The 20,500-nt window shown below is 42.7% G+C and overlaps 2 protein-coding genes across 2 annotated transcripts in view; one reads left to right on the forward strand and one right to left on the reverse strand.

The window, feature by feature from the left end:
* The window catches only part of npffl (neuropeptide FF-amide peptide precursor like), a 110,207-nt gene that overhangs the window by 77,161 nt on the left and 12,546 nt on the right, over positions 1–20,500 (forward strand). The window lies entirely within an intron of this gene.
* LOC127626341 (putative nuclease HARBI1) overlaps positions 4,138–20,500 on the reverse strand; it is a 39,231-nt gene continuing 22,868 nt past the window's right edge. Inside the window, exon 2 of the mRNA XM_052102073.1 lies at positions 4,138–4,190. Within this exon, the coding sequence (XP_051958033.1) occupies position 4,190 (1 nt within the window). The 3' untranslated portion in view covers positions 4,138–4,189. The remainder of the gene's footprint in view (positions 4,191–20,500) is intronic.

The following is a 20,500-nucleotide window of genomic DNA, read 5'->3' on the forward strand; positions in this document are numbered from 1 at the left end:
ATTACTGAAATTAATGAACTTTTGCACGATATTCAAATTTTTCGAGTTTCACCTGTATGTCAACATGGTATCTCCTTTATTCTAACAAAAACAATACAACAATTCTATTACAAAAATAAAAAGGAGTACTTCTACTGTTATATGACTTCATAATATTTTCAACATGAGATCATATAAAACTAAAATGGTGACACGCGAGACTAGAGGAGCGCTGCAGCTCGAGTGTCTGATAGAATCACAGCTTGGCGATATATCTTTATTTCATCCTTAATTAAAGTTCATATAATACGGGAGCGAGAAATGTAAAAAAAAGCACAAAATCCAAAACTGTCTGTTAGATAATTTTGTCATCCAATGTATTTAATTTATTTGTTGATCTGCAATCCCCGTCTCGATACGGCTCAGCCGAGGGAAGAAAAGAAATGACACAGAGACTCAATGGTATCAAATCTCTTCTTCAGCGTTTATTGTCTCAGCTTTCTGTTATATGGTCCAGAAAACCACATTCCACTGGACCCTTACCAATGAAATAGTTCTTTACCTTATATGGGGGTGACATACATGTTTGAGGCAAGAAACAGATTCCTTAGAACATCTTTAGATCAGGGAGCAGCTGTAGCTACCCAACAAAAGAAGTTTAAAAGAGGCCTTCATTATTCCACATTACATCACCAGAGAAGTTGTTGAGAAGCATTAATTATTCCACAATGCCCACTTTGATCCTGAAAGGATCACGTAGCCTTCTCAACCAACTTCAGTATTAGGTACACGCATATAATGGAGCATGGCGATATTATGCCTGTTTATCATCACATTCATCTTTTGCATTAGTAATTGTAGCAAACATGGGCCAAATAATAACATAAGTATAATGGATACACCAATCGATATAATGGAAGACATCCAGGGTGCGAACCACCCAAACATATTGAAAAAGTTTCCCCATATTCCCTGATGACTGGCGTTATCTGCTAATCTTTATTCAACCTATCCATTTCCTTTAATACTTTCGTGAATTCCCCATCATCATCAGTGTGACCCGGGATGTATGTACAGCATTTGTCACCAAACATTTTACATACTCCTCCATCTTTAGCCAAGAGGTAATCCAAAGCTAGACGATTTTGTTTAGTCATTTCACTTGCGGCATGTAATTGTTCTTTCACCAAATCGAAGGCCCGTTTAGTTTTATTAAAGAAACGCTGCTGATTATAATAGAGGTAATTGATCCATTCAGTGTTTTTATTTGGGGTTATCCATAAAAAGATGGATTCAAAACCACTAGCAATTTCGTTTCGGGCTTTGTACTGGTTTGGAATACCTCTAGGCTGCCCAACACTGTCTAAATATACTTCAGGGTCACTTGAGGCATCACCTTCTAGGTACCTACGTATCCGGGTGTTCACCCGTACCTTCATAACAGAAACATCTTCCTGTAACATTACTATAAAACACAAACCATCAAATGGTGTGGGGGGGTGCGACAAGAAGTTCTGAATCATTACCGGAACATACCCACCACATATCTGCAACCCCCCTCATGTTGTGAAGTATTTGTGCGGGTAAACCGATGCTTTCATGTGAATAAGATTCTACAGCCTCGATCCACCTCACCTGAGAACAGTATTTGATCCGAAACCATTTTTTATGTAATGAAGTTCTGTTACCTGTATCTGAGAATTTATAACATTCAGTCTTATTAAACTTGACCCAGGAAACTAGCTTGGGTGAACTGGCACCTGGCACTGGCCAGTTTGTACATTGGGAATTGTCCAGTATAGTTTTGTCAACACGTCCACTTGCCCTGTAAAGTAAACAGTTAAAAGGACACATTGACTCCTTCTGGAGCACGGCTATGGCATTAGGGTCTGTGCAAGTTCGAGTTGTTTTGTTAGTCCCGGCCATTGGCAGATTGATTGTATATGTAGTGAAGTCGTGTGACGTCAGTACCATTTGGTAGGTGGCCAATGAGCAATCGCCCATTTGGGGTATATAAACCGTTCATTCAGGCCTCCTGGCGTGCGTCATGGTTGAAAGCCCGCCCCTTACGTTGTAACTACAGACTGAGTGTGCCGCTGGGTTGCCAAGGGTTTGTGCGCGTGGGTTGCTGCTTACTCCCAGTACGATGCCCCTTCAGGGCTTCCATCGGTGTGGCATCGCAGCTTAACTGATCGGAATACCAGTTGTTGCAGTCAACAAGGCTGTTAAATGATTCTCTGATGGTATATGTTGAAGTGTAACTGGATCGTACTCTCTGGTCTTCGTGGATGCTAACGCGGGCTAAGTGAGCAGTCGCATTAAACAGCACGCTCTCCCTCTCCGCCACTCGCTCTTTAAAGCCACGCTGCTGCTTTCTCCACATCGTTACATTTAAGTCAAGTATGTCTATGCAGGCTTGAAGGATTATTTGTTTTTTTTTGGCAATTCTTTTCTTTTGTTGTTGGTAGATTTGTTTTCTAGGGACTGTGTCTGCCTGGAATCACTTCCAGGCGTAACGTTATTGCAGTTAACTCTGTATTTGGTGTGAGTTTCTGCTACGGTCATTGTGTTTTTGTTCATTGTTTGTTTGGATGTGAACATGAGTGTTTAGTGTTTTTTACTTTGGGTTGTTTTGGGTCAAGGTAAATATTGTTGTTTTTTTTTGTGACGGTCACGTTGGACTGTTAAATCATTAAACCGACCTTGAATGCGTTTTGTTTATATATTTTTTTGTTGTTAAATTAACCTGTCCTGTTTATCGTGCATTTATTATTTGATTCTGATTGGCCGGTCTGCCTGCAATAACCTCTGGGCGTACTGCAGTTCATTCTGTGTGGTGTTCCTGCAGCGGTCATTGTAATTGTTTATTGTCTGTCTTTACTCTGTTAATAGTATTTATATTTTGTTTATTTTGGGGTGCATTGTAAATTGTTTTTTTTTTTTGGTTTTCATTACGTTAAAGTCAATAAATTGACTTTGAATATTTTGTTTTGTTTTTTTTGGTTTACTTAAATAATTTAGTTTATTAATTATTTATATTCTTTTTCTCTCCTTTAGGAGCTGAGGACTTCCTGGAGCGGGCTGGTTGTCTGTCTCACTGCAGGTTTTGTTTCACTAAGAGTGTTAGTGCAGTTTCATTATTGCCGTGTCATTACCTTTGGCTATTTGCAGTGAATTTGGTGGGTGTAAGTTGGGTTGGTGTGCTTCTTATGGTGGACCTGCTGCCGGCACACTAGCCTGCTCCTGTCCGGAAGCCTCAGCCCCTGTGAGGGTGTATTATGAATCTCGTGAGGGTGTATTATGAATCTCGTGAGGGTGTATTGTGAATCTCGTGAAGGTGTATTATGAATCTTGTGAGGGTTTATTGTAAATCTTGTGGAGATTTATTGTGAATCTTGTTTATTTCTTTGTTTATTATTTTCTTGACTCTGTTCAATTCAATCATGACCCATGTGAATTACTGGTTTTAAATCATTATTGATCAACTTTTAGCGTTAATAAAACCCTTTTTTGTACGGAAGCCCATGCCTCTTGCCTTTTGTAGGTGGAACGTATTTGTGTGCTTTATTTGGGTTGTTGTCCCCGTTAACCTGGGGTGGTGTAGTCGCTAAAATTGAGCCACTTGCTACATATAGTTCAAACATGGAGGCCTTTTATTAACCAGCTCCTCCTGATGAGTTAAACATGTTGATGTATTCATTGGTACAGGGATGACATAAGAAATTGATGCTGGCGATCTAGAGCACACTATAGATTGTTTACCACCAGCGGTGTAGTTCATCCATAACCACCATACATTGTTCCTGGGAATTGGAATTACACTTGTGACTCCCTGCTGTTGTGTTAACACTGAACGGGTAAAGGCAAGCATAACCGCCTGACATATGCAGAGCGTCAGTAGGAATACTTTCATGTTGACTATTCTGGGTCCCTCCTCAGGTCCTCCTAATTCAAAGATTCCGGTTGGGCACTGGTGCTGCGTGTTCAGCTCCTCCAGTGCTTTCACCGTTCACCCTGAATCAGTAAGGCCCTCCTCTGGAGCAAGCTTCACACGGCTTGCGTGGATCCACTGCGGTTGAAGGTCAGTCAGCACCCCTGTTCTTGTCACCGCCAGTACAGTAGTTGGGCCCAAATACTTTGGTTCTCCTAACTTTGTTGGTCTCAGACACTTCACCAGAACTTGCTGATTCGGAACAAATGAGTAGGGCTTTCTGCAGGCAGAGGGAGAGAGATATCATCATTTATGCCATTTAATATTTTAATGATGGAATCCACATATTCTGCATTCACCACCTCCTTGTCACCTGTGGAGAGAAAGCTAGTGCGGCCTTTGACCCCAAGGGGTCGGGAAAGGCTTACCCATTAGTATTTCAAATGGAAAGATTAACAACAGAGGACGGTGACATTCTGAGCTCAGTCAGCCGAATCTCTGTATTATTTATTTTGCCAAATTTTCACCATTTTATAATTTTACCTCACAGGAAAGCTTCTGTCCGTTTAGAATGGCAGTTCCGAGTGTGGTAATGAGTCATGCTTCGTAGGCTTGTGTCTGTTGTTCTGTGCGCACATTAAGACACAAGACATACATTTTACTGCATTTTGTACCCCATTTATGCAATAAGTTTGATTTCACTTAATTTGAGGCCCAATGTTGTCAGATTCAGATGGATTTACCTGTAACAATTTAATGTCATTGTCTTTTACCAGTATTGATTGTATCATGGAAAAAGTCTCTTTAGCTTGATTCAGCTCTGGGCTTACCATAACTTCCCTTGCAGCCCACTTTGCTACCTCATCAGCATACTTCCAGTCTGTGTATATATCGATTGATTTAACTTTAGCCAAATGGCATGCTCTGATCAACGCAAACAAGTCAGCAGCTTGTGCAGATTTATATGGGTGAATAAGCTTCAATAATTTAATTCGGAAGTTCCATTACTGACAAGTGTATCTAAAACATCATGGCTTCCCACACTTGACAAGAGAAGGAATCGACCAGACTCAGGATTTCACTCGTTCTTCAATTTATTTGACCAGTAAACAAGGAAGGTGAAAAACCTTTAAACATGCAAAATAACAAATTAAATAAAGTTCAATATTTCCAATCAAAAATACAATAAAGCACAGCAAAATACTTCAAGCAAAGGATAAGTTGGTTTAACACATCGATTAACCATTACTTCATTATTTATCACCCCAGGTAAACAGTGAAAATCAGGCATTACATTTCCTGAAAGCCAGCTCTACTTTTAGACCCATTTCTTCTCAAATTAACCTGTTATTCTAAGTTTACTCAATGTACAGAAATGTTCAGCCTCAAACTATCAATAGTTCCATTAACAATGCAAACAGACCACACATTTTGTGTGCCCATACAGGCTACTGAGATCCCATTTGCAGTCCTCAGAGACCAGTAAAGAGATGTGAGCTTACCGGTAGCCCTTTTGATCTTTTCCTTTTCCCATGAGTTCTATCCGTGATTCTTTAGCGAATTCTTCTTTCTTCCACTGTTCTTAGCTGCGTTGCAAAGCTGAACAAAACCCTCTCCCTGCTTCCATTTTCTAAAGCTTTCTGGCGTCTCCGCTAATTAGTCTAATTTCGCTCACCTGCTGAAGCGCGCAGCAGAGCTGCGCACCCGTTCTCACGCGTACGTAGAAAACAAGGCCGCCGCACCCACACGCAGACGCACCTCCCAGCAGCTCGCCGCAACACCTCCCACTCAATCTTTGCACGTTGCGAGCGGAAAGATCGCACCTCTTAGGCGATCTGGTCCCTGTTGAATTGATCCTCTGCTGGAACGAGGACTACAAGGCGCCGTACGTCCCGATGCAATATGGTACCCTGGAAATCCTTCTCCTTAGACCCGGACTCTTTAGCAAGGAGACTTGGAATCTTCACCTGAACACGCCCGCTCGGAGAGACTTTCACATGGACATCTCGGACTATGCCTTTGGAATCTGCGTTCACACTGATGACTCTTGCTAGCTTGAACTGCCCCCTTAGTGCATTCTGATCGCACAGCCAAACTATGTCTCCCTTGGCAACGTTCCTTTCGGCAGTATGCCACTTGCTGCTGAATAAACAGGTTTGGACCTGCGAGCTGGCTCCAGGACTTCCAAAAGTGGCTAACTTGAACTTGCATATCTTGCAGCCTTTTGAAGGGGTAAGTAGCATAGTCGAATGCTTTGAAATCTCCACTTTGTGTAGCTCGACCAAGCAACAGGGTGTTCGGAGTGATGTATTTGATCGCGGTCTTCCGGCTCTGGACTCTGGCGTCGATAGGCCTTTCGTTGGCGAGGTTGGCAGCTAGTTTAAGCACCGTCAGGAATTCGCCAAAAGTAAGGCCTCCTCCTCTACTAAGACTTTGGAGAGCTCTTTTGGTGATCTTGACAGCAGCTTCGGCAGCGCCGTTTCGGTGAGGTGAGTTGGCTGGGAGGATTTTCCATGACCAGCAAGTCCCATTCTTAGCAGCATATTCCTCAAGTGACTCTTTGCTTTGTTGTCTCAGGTAAGTGTACATATCTTCCAGGACAAGCTTTGCTCCAATAAAATTTGTACCTGGATCGGACCAGATCTTCTGAGGATGACCTCGGACAGAAGTAAACCTCTGGTAAGCAAGTAGAAAGCTCTCTGTTGTTAGCGCTCCTGCCAGTTCCACATGGATGGCTCGGCTTGACATGCAGCAAAAGAGCACTCCCCATACTTTCATACTCACTCTTTTCCTTACATCATCCTTTACTTCATACGGTCCGAACAGGTCGACAGACGTGAATTGAAACGGTGCAGCCGGGCTCGATCTCTCTTCAGGTAAATCTCCCATTATCTGCTGACATGTCTTTGCTTTTGCTTTCTTGCACAAGATGCACCTGTCAACAACTTTTCGGGCAATAATTCTCCCCCTGATGACCCATGCTTTCTTTTGCATCCGCAGCAAAGTTCCTGCCACACCATCATGTCCCTCACTATGTGCTTCTCGGGCTAGGAGGGTAGAGATCCAGGTCTGGAAAGGTAGCAGGGGAACTGCTCTCTGGTCCTCTCTGAAGGACTGGATCCTACCACCACACATCAAGAGTCCACTTCTCCGATCTTTGTAATCAACCAGTCTGTCCGTTGTTGTGTTCGGAAAGTATGCACCCTCTTGCGCCACCAGGCATAGATTCCGAACACTTCTTCCCTTTCACTAACCGTGATGACACCAGATGACTGAACTGCCTCCCACTTTTCTTTATCTCCAATCTTAGCACACAGGAACTTCTTAGCTGCTCTCCAAGTCCATGCTATCACCCCGGTCAACCGTCTTAGGCTACTGAAGCGCCTTTCGTCCAACAGCTTTTGGACTACTGCCATTACCGGTGTTCTTCTGGACTTGGATTCTGTCTCCTGGACTTTGATTGGATCTTGCGCTTCCTGCTGACTTCGGGTGAGTACCGCAACAAATGTTTTCTTCTGCATTTTTGCGATGTTGTCTCCTGCTTGTGCAGAAATGTCCTTGGCTGATTTTTTCGGCCACTCACTCTCGGGAAGCTGAAGGAACTGTGGACCCGACTGCCACTCGGACTCCTCAGTGAAATTATCAGGACTGGCCCCTCTGGTGATGGTATCTGCAATGTTCGCCGACCCCGGAATCCACAACCAATCTCGGATGTCGGTACTCCTCTGGATCTCGCCAACTCGGTTCGCAAAGAAGGTCTGGTTTGCCATAACTTTCACGTTGTATTGCGCCCAAGATGGTCTGACTGTCGACAAGATGGTACCATCTTTTGACATCGATTCGGCAGTGTCTCTGAAAGTAGTTTTTCAGCCGGGCTGCAAAGACAGCTCCACACAACTCTGCCTTCACCGGGTCACCCTTATGATCCAGAGGAGTCAGCTTGGCCTTTGATTCCACCAGCCTCACAACGACCCCATGGCTGCAGCTCCAACGAAGGTACAGCACGGCGCCATACGCATGCTCACTACCATCAGAGAAGGTGATGCCACATGGTCGTCCACCTGGATCTGGCGGCGTAAGAGCCCTGGTGAATCTGAGTAGCCTCAGGTCAGCATACTCTTCGAGGAGCTTCACTGCATCTTCTCGGAGTTCTCTGGACAAGGCGGCATCCCAGGTGTCTTCTACACAGTGCATCATTTTCGCCTCCTGAAAAGCTCTCCGAATCAGAATGGCTCCCTTCTGTTTTGCTGGAGCAACAAGGCCGAGGGGATCATAAAGGCCAGAGACTTGGCTTAACAGCTCTCTTCTCGTGAGTGGGTCTGGTGTTTGGCTTCTTACTTCTCCCCTCGGTAAGTCCTGGCCAAGGCGTACCTTTCTCCTTTTCTTAGAGAAGTTCACTGCAACCATGACGTACAACTTGTCTTCTTCAACAGTATAACCGAGGCCAAGGGCTTTGTTATCCTCTGGAGTTAGCTGGTTCGGCAGGATCACGGTCTTTGACTCCATATTTTCACCTCTCTGCCCTTTCCTCCCACTTCGATCAGAGTAGACCCAGGGCTTCATGATAAATCCTCCTCCTTTCAGGATCTGCTCGATATTAGACGTGAGGAGTTTCAAGTGGTCGAGGTCGTTGTGAGAGGTTAGGATGTCATCGACATATACGTCTTCCTCCAGTACACGTTTTTCTTCTTTAAAGTGGCTGAATAGAGGCAAGTTGGCGGTCTCTCGCATGGCGACTTGGGCTATGCAACCAGCAGGTTTGTCTCCAATGTTGACTCTTGTTATGGCGAAATCCTCAATCTCTGCATCTTCAGTGTCGTGCCACAGGAACCTGTGCAGGTGGACCTCTCTTTCTTCCAACCAGACAGAGTTGTACATCTTGCGGATGTCACCAAGGGCAGCAAAGACACCAGTGCGGAACCTCAGTAAGACAGCTCTGATCGGATTCAGAACGTCAGGACCTTTTACCAGTATGTCATTCAAACTCAGGCCTCTGTACTTCTGGCTGCTATTCCACACTAGCCTCACTGGAGTGGAGACTGAATGTGGATTTAATGCAATCAGGTGACTTATGTACCACACTGGCCCAGTCCAGCTCTGCAGAACTTCTTTTGACAGCTTCACTGCAGCTTCACGATTAACCATTTCATGGACTTGTGAGGCATAGGCCATCTTCCACTCTAGTTCCTTTTCCAGCTGCTTCTCCGTTCTGCGGAATGTGGCTTCAACCGCTCTCCTTTTATTGGGGAGACATGCTGGATCTTCTGTCCACGGATACTTGGCATGCCAGTACGGTTCCGGGCTATGGTGATCTCTGTTCACATACGTCAAGCCATCTCTCACCACCTCCATCTCTCTTTCTTCAGCCAGCGTCATCTCTTTTCCCCCGGGTTGACAATTCCCGCAGCGACATCCCCCACATCTCGGCTCACAAGCAGCTCCGATGCTCTCCCATTCCCACAACTTCAGAAAGTCCCTGCTTCTAGTGGCTGTATTGGACTGGGTGCTGGGATGGTCGGGAGACTGGCAAGGGACTGGATTTTTACAGGTGAGTTCAGTGTATCTGGCAGCTGCTGTCCTCATAGATCTTGCGAAGTGTGTCTTTGACGTATGGGCCATTAATATGACTTCCTCAAAGAGGTCCGGTGCGTGCCTCCGATGGCCTTGCCGAGTGGGCCGTCCCAGAGCACCAGGTCGCCAACAGAACGAACTTTCTGGGGTACCAGCTGCCCTTCTTTGTGGCTGATCAGGAGTTGTATTTCCCTCGGTCTTGCAAGGTCTTCGAGGGAAACATCCGGGAATAACTTCTGTAACCTGATGGCTGGAACATGCCTGTGAACTTCTGCAATTTTATCAAGTCCATAGCAGATCAACTGATGTGACTTTAGGGTCCCTCTGGGAGTGTTAACACGTATCCTGAGGAGGTAACGCTTGGTTGTGACAGACACTTTTCATTCCTCCAACACCGTAAACCACCAGTGTCACATCTTCACTTCTCAGGTTCAACTTGCTCGCAGCTCCATGCGTTATGTAGTTCGTATCGGATGCCAAGTCAATGAGAGTACCTTTGCCCGTCGTTAGCAATAACGTCAAGGAGCATTAGGATCACTGGGTACTCCTTCAAACAGTTGTCCTCCAGAAGGCCTCTCTCGGCTACAGTGGAGTTGTATGCCCTAGATGCTACATTACAGAAGGCATCTTGACATTGCTGCGCCAACTCCGGTGTCAGTTTGGAAAGGAATTTTTCTTGGGTTTCGGTGTATCTTTTGCCCTCAATTCCCACTGAACTGGTCTTAGGTGTTTTTTGAGGCTGGGATCTGGCAACCGGACAGAGAAGAAAGTGGTGGTGTCGATCTTTGCACTCAGGATTCCCACACAGATAAGTAGTTTTCCTGCAGTAATCCCCGTTGTGGACTTCGAGGCATCTCTTGCAGGCACCGATTTGTTGCACGGCGTCCCTCTTTTCTGCTGGCTTTAGGTTAACCCTAAACTTTCTACAGAAATTTCGTTTCTTTCTGTGCTTTGGGTCACCGCAAATGATGCAGCCCTCTATTTCACTGCTGGTCTTGGTTGTCTTTGTTCTGGCGTATTTAAGAGACTTAGTTTTCTCCCTAATGGGTTCGACAACGTCTTTCAGCTGATCTAGTTGCTCATATATGGATTTTTGTGATTTCAGGTATCTGATAAGCTTGTCGAAACGGTTCTGACGGTTAACGGTGTTTCTCTCATCAGCAGCATAGGTGAGCCAGTCTTTCTTCAGAGTTTCTGGGAGCTTGCCCTCGATGGATTTAATCACTATCGGGTTTTTTATGGCGTCTATATTATCCAGTTCACTCAAATCATAAAGGGCCCTTTCCACTGTTTGGATGAGCTCTATGACTTTCCTTGGCTGGCCGCTCCTGACTGGTGGAGTTGCTTGTAATTCCTCAATGATCTCGAGAGCGATGGTGGCTTGGTTCCCAAACCGGTTCTCCAGGATTTGGAAGATCTCGTCTGATGAGTTGTATGTTGACAGGCATAGATCTCTGGCAATCCTCTCATCAAGACTATCGAGCAGCTGAAATTTCTTCACCTCTCTGGAGCCGGTTGGTTCAGCCCTGCTTCTGCAGAGCCTCCCATTCTTGCCTCCATCTGTAGTAGCCTCGCTGGTTACCGGTAAACTTTGGTAGAGCTGTGGCTTTCAGCTTTATCGCTGCCACTGGAGCTAAACGGCGGCCTAGGGGTTCCTCAGTGTCTGGTTTTATGCTTGCTGCTTTAATGAAAGTGGCCTTCCGCGACACCAGCTGGGAAGGTGCACTTCAAGCTCTTAGGCGGCCATCAGCATCTCTCCGTTCGGCTGGCGGAGCCCAGCGATTCCAGTTCTGATGCGCTTCCTTTGCCTTAAGCACCAACTTCTCTAAGTGGGTCAGCATGAACTCATAAGCCTCCAAAGTTATGTCTAGCGGGGTGGAGGAGACATTCTCACACTCCCCTCTGCAACATGTAGAGCTAAAGACAGTTCTCTTTCTCCATATACAGCCCAGACTGTCTCTCGAATTAGGAGTTTAACTTCTTCCGTCTTTTGCTTACAATACTCCCCGTCCTTTCTATGTCGGCTCTCAGTAAGTCGCCCAGCTCCTCTGCAGTAGCTGCTTCGAATCTTCCATGTAAGCGGCCTCTACTTCCTCATTTGCCTCCATGACTCTGGAGCTCTCCAGTGTAAGCCTTTTGAAGTTCTCTTTTAACTCCTCCATAGACATCTCTGTATGGGTCCGTGTAATGCTATTAGCAAGACGGGAAAAAAGTCTCTTAGCTGTGGTCCTCTCCACTTTCAAATCATCCAGTGACTTTGCCATTTGTCCTCTTCAATTGACTAGGGCAGCTTTATCTTTCAGGCCCCCAGGTGGAGTCTCAGTCTCCTCCCTCTTGGTTGTGGCTGCAAGCGAAGCTTCGCTAGTCACTGGTCACGGCGGTTTTTCACTGACAAGTGTATCTAAAACATCATGGCTTCCCACACTTGACAAGAGAAGGAATCGACCAGACTCAGGATTTCACTCGTTCTTCAATTTATTTGACCAGTAAACAAGGAAAGTGAAAAACCTTTAAACATGCAAAATAACAAATTAAATAAAGTTCAATATTTCCAATCAAAAATACAATAAAGCACAGCAAAATACTTCAAGCAAAGGATAAGTTGGTTTAACACATCGATTAACCATTACTTCATTATTTATCACCCCAGGTAAACAGTGAAAATCAGGCATTACATTTCCTGAAAGCCAGCTCTACTTTTAGACCCATTTTTTCTCAAATTAACCTGTTATTCTAAGTTTACTCAATGTACAGAAATGTTCAGCCTCAAACTATCAATAGTTCCATTAACAATGCAAACAGACCACACATTTTGCGTGCCCATACAGGCTACTGAGATCCCATTTGCAGTCCTCAGAGACCAGTAAAGAGATGTGAGCTTACCGGTAGCCCTTTTGATCTTTTCCTTTTCCCATGAGTTCTATCCGTGATTCTTTAGCGAATTCTTCTTTCTTCCACTGTTCTTAGCTGCGTTGCAAAGCTGAACAAAACCCTCTCCCTGCTTCCATTTTCTAAAGCTTTCTGGCGTCTCCGCTAATTAGTCTAATTTCGCTCACCTGCTGAAGCGCGCAGCGGAGCTGCGCACCCGTTCTCACGCGTACGTAGAAAACAAGGCCGCCGCACCCACACGCAGACGCACCTCCCAGCAGCTCGCCGCAACAATTACAGCATAACCAAACAGGACCCATCAACGTTCCAATGGTTCCCCTCCTCCAGGGCGGATGATGAAACATCCGGCCTGCATAAAGTATATGTTTTCAGGTGATCGAAGCAATCATGTGTGTCGTTAGAAAATTCACCTTGAGTTAGTAATTTGTAATGATAAAGTCGTGGCGTGTACATCAGAGGTTGGTTTAATGGTCAGATTAGCAGTAATCAATAAAATAACTTCATACCCCGATCAATGTTGTGCTGTCATGTGGTAATGTTGTGCATGATAGTTCCTACCTGGTGAGAGGTGTGCACAACTAATGGATGTGAGAGAACAATAAGTTCTGCATGTTGTACCATCAACGCCTCAGCAGTCACTGCTCACAAACATGCAGGGAGGTTTTGGCGACTGCCTCTAAAATTTTTGACAAGTACGCCACGTTATATGTTCCGCAATGAGACTGATCGAGGATCGCTGCTGCTGTGCCTGCCGCCTTGTGCACGTACAGATGAAAGGTTTCATCATGATTTGGTAGCAATGTCCATTTCAGCATTCCACTTGATAGGTTCCTCAGCCCTTGAGAGTGTTGCTTCTCTCAGGATTTTGTCATATAACGAGCAGTTTGGCACCCATGCTCGACAAAATTTCACTAAACCCAATAAGCTTTGCATTTGAGCCTTTGTTTTAGTGTGTTGGAAGGTATTAATCATCTTCACTCTGTATGTGGACAGACGTACTGTTCCTTTCTGTAGTTCGTGACCCAGATTGATAGTTCAGTTCACCCATTGCATCTTTTCTTTTGATGTCTTGAAGCCAGCCTTCGCTAATGCATTGCACACAATAGTTGAAGCGGTTGTGCATGACTTGATGTCCGGGCTGGAAAGCAGAATGTCGTCAGCATATTGCAATAGACAGGTGGCAGCTTGGTGTCCTTCAAAGTAGCGTGCACTACAGCAGAGAACACAGCAGGCGAGTCTCTAAATTCTGTTACTATTGGCCTCCACATGTGAATGCGAACAGCGACTGTGTAATTGGCTTAACTGACACTGAATTAACACAAATTAATAATAGTAAAATGAGTGTGATCTGCTGGAATTTAGTTAATAGTAGCGCACACATCTGGCACCACAGGTTACAATGTCATTAATTTTCAAATATTGTGTTAATAGGCATGTATTATTAGCTTTCTTCATAGGATTAATTGATGATTTATATGATGAGTGAATGTGTTTCAAAATACCTTGTTACAGGCATTCCTGTATAATTGGGCCAATGCCCTATTCTTTTTCTTTGGAAAGTGGATACTGTTTGCAGTATACTGGTTAGTTAAAGCAGAGTTTGGCAACATATGGTCTTACGTCAATAAAGCCCGCCTCATCTTTGTGGGCGGCCCATAGCGCTGGGTCGACGTTGAGCATTTCCTGTTTCGCAGCAGAATTGTTGTCAGACGTTGAGCTGCAAACTTCTCTGTAATGTCCTGTATACACAGACTGAAAATATACTGAGGGAAACAGTAATTGTAATGAGTTAGAATCAAAAGTTATTTTTCCCAATTTTATGCATCGGATTACAGACGAGTCAGGCAAAATCATGCATTTTAAACATATTTGGGTTATCAGGAGATGTTACGGGTAATTTTGGTGTCATCTGACACTTAACGGGAACGCCATTAATTCCCACAGAGTTTAGAGTGCTTCCCGTAATAGAGCCCTCATAGCAATGCGCTGTAAATGAACTTTTAAATGCGCCAGTTTCGATGATAAAGGTATGCGGTTTTTATATGGTACTTCTTTGCATTTAGTCAGCGTCTCTGACAATGTTATTGAAACGATTTTATATCCGTCTGGGCACTTGATTAAAGGAAATGCAGCTGTTGTATCTTTGCTCGTATTTTTCTTTGAATCTGAATCGAATACATCCGTGGCTGCAGCGAATGAGTTGCCTTAAATTGTGTTAAAACGGGATACAACAGACGCATGGTGTCTTTGGGGAACTAGGGGTTAAAGCTTTGTTCACGACAATGTTCATATTTAGGCGGCTTGTTTTGAAACAGAGACCGCTGCGTGCATTTGATTAGTCTCTTTTTGTTCAGGACCTATGTCCCAGAATAGTTTTGTTTTCTTCCACACATCGTATGACTCTTATGTATAATCTCACTGAGGGTCCTTTCACCCTTTTTAACCATAGATTTGGATTTACTCATGAATTGATCTAACTACGCTTTTCCTTTTTTTTGTTCTTCCTTTTTCCTTTCTCCTTTCTCTGACCACCCAGCCAAATTGCTGATATATGGCTCAGTATTATAATCTTATTTATTGCAAAACATCCATTATTTTGGAGTTTCCTTCGATAACGGGCGACTTATTTCCTGTCCCACAATGTCACCCTTTTAATAATAATAATAATACAAACAATTTCCCGATCGACACGGTTCATGCAGAACAATAATGCAGATCAAATTGTCTCCGTCTTTTCCTTAGGACAATTACCGTCCTCTTCCTATTCATACCAGAATAAGGATAGCCTTTAAACTACTGCTGCGGTTGTGGGGTTTTTCCTATTTATAATAGAGCAAAAACCCTCCTTCCTATTTATAATAAGGCAAATTCATCCCTCTGACGGGGCCCCCGAGCAGAGTTATTAACGGAGTTAATATCGAGCCAAATTAAACTAAGTTTTATTCAATCTCTCATCAGACAGGAATACCTGATACTTAAATCAGTCTTACCTGTCTGGAGAAATCCCGACGAGCCCCCAAACTGTTAGATAATTTTGTCATCCAATGTATTTAATTTATTTGTTGATCTGCAATCCCCGTCTCGATACGGCTCAGCTGAGGAAAGAAAAGAAATGACACAGAGACACAATGGTATCAAATCTCTTCTTCAGCGTTTATTGTCTCAGCTTTCTGTTATATGGTCCAGAAAACCACATTCCACTGGACCCTCACCAATGAAATAGTTCTTTACCTTATATGGGGGTGACATACATGTTTGAGGCTACGTGTGAAACGTGAAAGACAAGAAACAGATTCCTTAGAACATCTTTAGATCAGGGAGCAGCTGTAGCTACCCAACAAAAGAAGTTTAAAAAAGGCCTTCATTATTCCACATTACATCAGAGAAGTTGTTGAGAAGCATTAATTATTCCACACTGTCATTCTCTGTGCGGTCAGAGCCGCTTCAACCAGTCGCGGAACAGACCCAATCTGAGCGTGAGTCGAGACCGGGAGAGATTTAAAATTCTGCCGGCTGATGCGCACTCTAACACTGAGATGCTCGTCTCTCACCCCAGCTGGCAACGTGTTGCATCGTTGCTGAGATTATCATGATAAAATCAATCTTAAAAAATAACACTAAAATGACAACAACAATAAAAAAAAAACAACACACACACACACACACACACACACACACACACACACACACAGGTTTTGGATTCTACTGTAGATTGACAAATGCTTATCAATAATAGCCTACTCTTATGGCTAAAAATGTGTTAAAAAAAAAACCTCAAATGTCAATATGATTAAATGTTATAAAATATAACTAAAATGTCAACCGTTTTCATTCACTAAAACTACACTAAAGTAGGATAAGGTTGACTAAATATGATATGAGTAAAAAGGACATTTGACACAAGACTAAAACTTAATTTTAAAAAGAGCTGTCAAAATTAACACTAGTATTCGTTTTATTTATTTATTTATATTCAAAACTCTGTAAAATTACAGACATTATCTGTAAATTAACAACCCAACTGACATTAATGACAAATTACATGTATTTCAATTTTTTTAATGGAAAATGTACTATATTATTTGTACCTTATTTTTTCTGTTTTCTAAAATTACAGACACATTTATGTAAAATTACCATAATTATCTGTAATTAAATATGTAGCTCATTATATAAAGGATTATGTCCATACTAACAATTTTACGTTTTTGTATGTTATTCTAAAGCTACAAACTGTATTTTAATTACGGAAAATTACTGTATTATTATTATTATTATTATTATTATTATTATTATTATTATTATTATTATTATTATTTTCAACGTCCCATCCCCCTCTCTGAATGCTAATTTGTGCAGGCTACCATCTCACAGGACCTGAAGTGGGAGACACACATTGACTCCATTGTGAAAACGGCACATGGTGTATAAGTGTTGTTGTTTTGAGTGTGTAGTTTACAATAAAGACATGACAGAGGCTGCATTTTTACCATTTATTGAAATGGAAAAACAACTGTAAAAAATGGAGGTGAAACTTAAAATGGTTCACGCGTTTCTGGCTTTTTGGTAAATAGTAAATATTTTGTAAATGGGGATATAGGCTACAAAAATATATGAATTTCTATACATTCTGCTAAAATACGCGAGATAAAATACAAATATATTCTATCAGATTTAACTAAATATTCTGCCTCAATCAATGTTTGTTGGCGTTTAGACTTTCAAAACCAATATTTTCACTGCAGTAAATATTACAAAAAAGGACGCTATGGCCATTCTAGTAGTTATCGAATTAAAAACAACGCAAGTATCTATGTTTTACCATTTAATGCTGCAACTGAAGTATGGCACAAGGGAAGTGAAAAAGTCGACATCTGTAGCTATATATACTTATTTTAAATACATTGACTATAGGCCTACTCTCTTTCAATGTGTGTGTATATATATATATATATATATATATATATATATATATATATATATATATTATTGTATTTAGTTATAAAATAATACACTTCATAGGTATGTTTATATATTCTACACACGTATACAAATTTATTGTAGGACTACAGTGAGCCCCTGCGCCATCTGTTGGGAGAAAAGAGAATTGCAGCTTTTCCTGACTCGATTTCGAAGTGCAGCTTTGAAGAAGTTTGGCATAAATTATTACAGTGTTTCCCAACCACTGTGCCATGGCACACTAGTGTGGCGTGAAAGATTGACAGATGTGCCGTGGAAAATTATCAAATTCCACAAAATAAATAAATGCATGATAAAAATAAATAATTTCAGGGATCCAAACTCTCTCCTTTCGGAGAAATTTGCCATTTTGAAACCATAATCGGTCACTTTTGTGATTGTAAAGAGCAATGATTAATGTGCAAAAGTGACTGATATTTATAGGTATTAAGGGTCTTTCACATGACTCTGCAAAATCACACATCAGTGCTGCAAAATCCATTGAAGTCTATGAAGTGACGCTACTTTACACCAAAGTGTTTTTCACACACATTTTTACTTCACCAACAATGTCTTTGAGAGTACTAAGCAACAGGAATATTTAAAAACTGTCCAAATTTGTAAAGAGACATTGAATAATTCAATATCAGAGACCACAGTTATTGAACTAATTTATATTCACCAAGAAAACACTTAGACCTAAACATAAACGAGTCCTTTTATTACTTTCTGCTATCAAAGCAACTGCAATCTTTTTTCTCTCTTTCAGATACATGTTTTCAATGTTTATTGTGGACACCTCCTGCTTTTTTACATGGCAAACTCGTAAAATCGCCCCTCTGTGACACTTTCTGCAAATATTGTCATGTGGACGGCAATACGGCGCTGGGTTCAGCCTCCACAACCAAATTAAAACTGCCAACGAGAAGTCGTCTGTCCGAGGCAAAGATGCAAAATCTATTGACAATTGCTTCAGCATCAGTCTCCCTTGATGCGTTTTATTACGCACAGACGAGCACACAGTTTAAGTCGACGCGGACAAGGAGGAAGGTTTGAGTTGTCGATTGAGTTCTGTTCAGTTCATTTTGTATGCGTTTTGTTTGTATTTTAATCATATATATTATTTTTTATATCGCATCTTTCATATGTTGTGTTTTAGTGGCCTCCGCTGTCACTGCGGGGAGGGGGGTACATTAATCTGCTTTGTGTGGTGTCTCTGTGTTCATCTGTTCTCTTCATGAATAAATAAATGAATAATCTGCTATATGCTTGTCCTTTAAGTTCATGATTAAAAATTTTAATTAGAACAAAAATAAAAGCTATTAAATGTCTTATTATCATTCAAATATAAAAATTAAAATGAAGGGTAATAATAGATTATGATGGAATTTTTAGGACCCTGTCCATAAAAATGGCGGACGATAAGAAAGTCTAACGCAAGCACTGTATGTGACTTGTTTTTTTTTGCATAGCCGAATTTCAAGCATTACAATTAAGCACGCTACTAAGACGGACAGAAAACATGGACAATTTCTTGAAAAGGAAAAATATTGACGATGGTTAGCCTATGTGTGATATTGGTGTGCCGTAGAATTTTTTAGTTGTAAAAAGTGTGCCGTAGCTGAAAAAAAGGTTAGGAAACACTGAACTATTAGGCTGATCTCCTTAGATTCCTTGGGTCATGCCAAATACTCTGATACCAAATTTGCCATTGTCAGCCATACTTCCTGTCCGCCATTTTGAATTTAATTTAAAACCTATTTTTTCAAACTCCTACTAGGCCATATGTCCGATTCACACTAAATTTGTGCCATGTATATCTGCATATCTGAAGCACTTTGCTGTATTTCATAAAACTTTGTGTGTGGGTTCATTTAATCCATTTAATATGGATTATAATTGTTCTTATTTCATTCTTGTATTATACAGTGTCAGTAAACCAGTCACTGCAAAAAGTGTCAGCATGATAAGAGCCAAATAATTTTTACAGCAGTATAAGAAAGTTCCCTGTGGAGCGGAGGGGGATGGGGCCGGGTCGGAATATCGCGCGCCCGGTCTCCAATCGGCCGCCTTTATCCCTCACGGAGGCATAATTAGCCCAATACGAGACCGGGTGTGTAGGATCACGACCCGGCCCCGCCCTCCGTCCTGCCACATTCCCCTTCTGTCACTCACTCGATGTTATGTCGATGTAGTGACACTTGGGTCTCTCTTGAGAGCCTCGGTTACCTCTTATCTTTGAGAAAAGGCCAATGAGAATTGGCGAACAGAATTTGCATGACCCTCTCCTGGACATATGGTATAAAAGGAGGGAAGCTTGTTCAAGTAGATTTTTTCTTCAGAGCCGAGTGGTTGTGTTTCAGCGAGCTGAGTAAACCCACTGCTGTTCCACTCACCTCTATAAGAGCATACACTGTTGGAAATATGGCATATTTTCAGCGGCTTTTCTCATCTTCTGCACGCCAGAGCAGAATATGCCCCTGGGTGCTTCGACAGCCCTATTAAAGAGTACATATATATTTCTCTAAAAGTGTACACATTGAAGTAGAACAACTTTTTAAAGAAGCATCTTTCTCAGGATGCCCTTCCGTCTTTGTGTCATTCCTGGATGCGGTCGTTACCTCTCCGCTTCTGACGGACATGGGCGCTGCCTCACATGTCTGGGCAGCGATCACACCGAGGCAGAGTTTGTGGATGGTTCATGTTCTCACTGCGAGAACATGACCATGGCAAAGTTGTGGTCACGGCTTTCCTTCTACTCACGGGTATAGGGCCGGTAAGCACGCTCGTCTGCCGCTGTCCGGTTCCGAGATGAGACCGGCTCGCCTTACGGCCAGTCTGATATCTCTTTCGGAGCCCCTGAGCTGGATGAGAGTTTCACCAGGCTAATGCCGAGTAAGGCTCCCAAGCGTTCCTCAGATGGGCAACCCAGGGAGAGAGACGTCTGCCACAGTGCCGGTGTTCAGACCACTCCATGGACCGCCGGGTGGAGAATCCTTTGTTTCCTTTTCTTTGTTTGCCACACCCCCAACGGGCTGCGGTACCCACATTGTCACAAAAAAGCAGTTTCCTCACCCCTGGGTCACTTAGCTGGTGCCCACAACTGCTGTTTTTACGGCGATCAGACATCGAGCCCTTGCAGTCGGGCCCTCAATTAACATGGACCTTCCG

Source organism: Xyrauchen texanus, chromosome 32 (assembly GCF_025860055.1).
Source record: "Xyrauchen texanus isolate HMW12.3.18 chromosome 32, RBS_HiC_50CHRs, whole genome shotgun sequence".
NCBI classification, from domain to species: Eukaryota; Metazoa; Chordata; class Actinopteri; order Cypriniformes; family Catostomidae; genus Xyrauchen; species Xyrauchen texanus.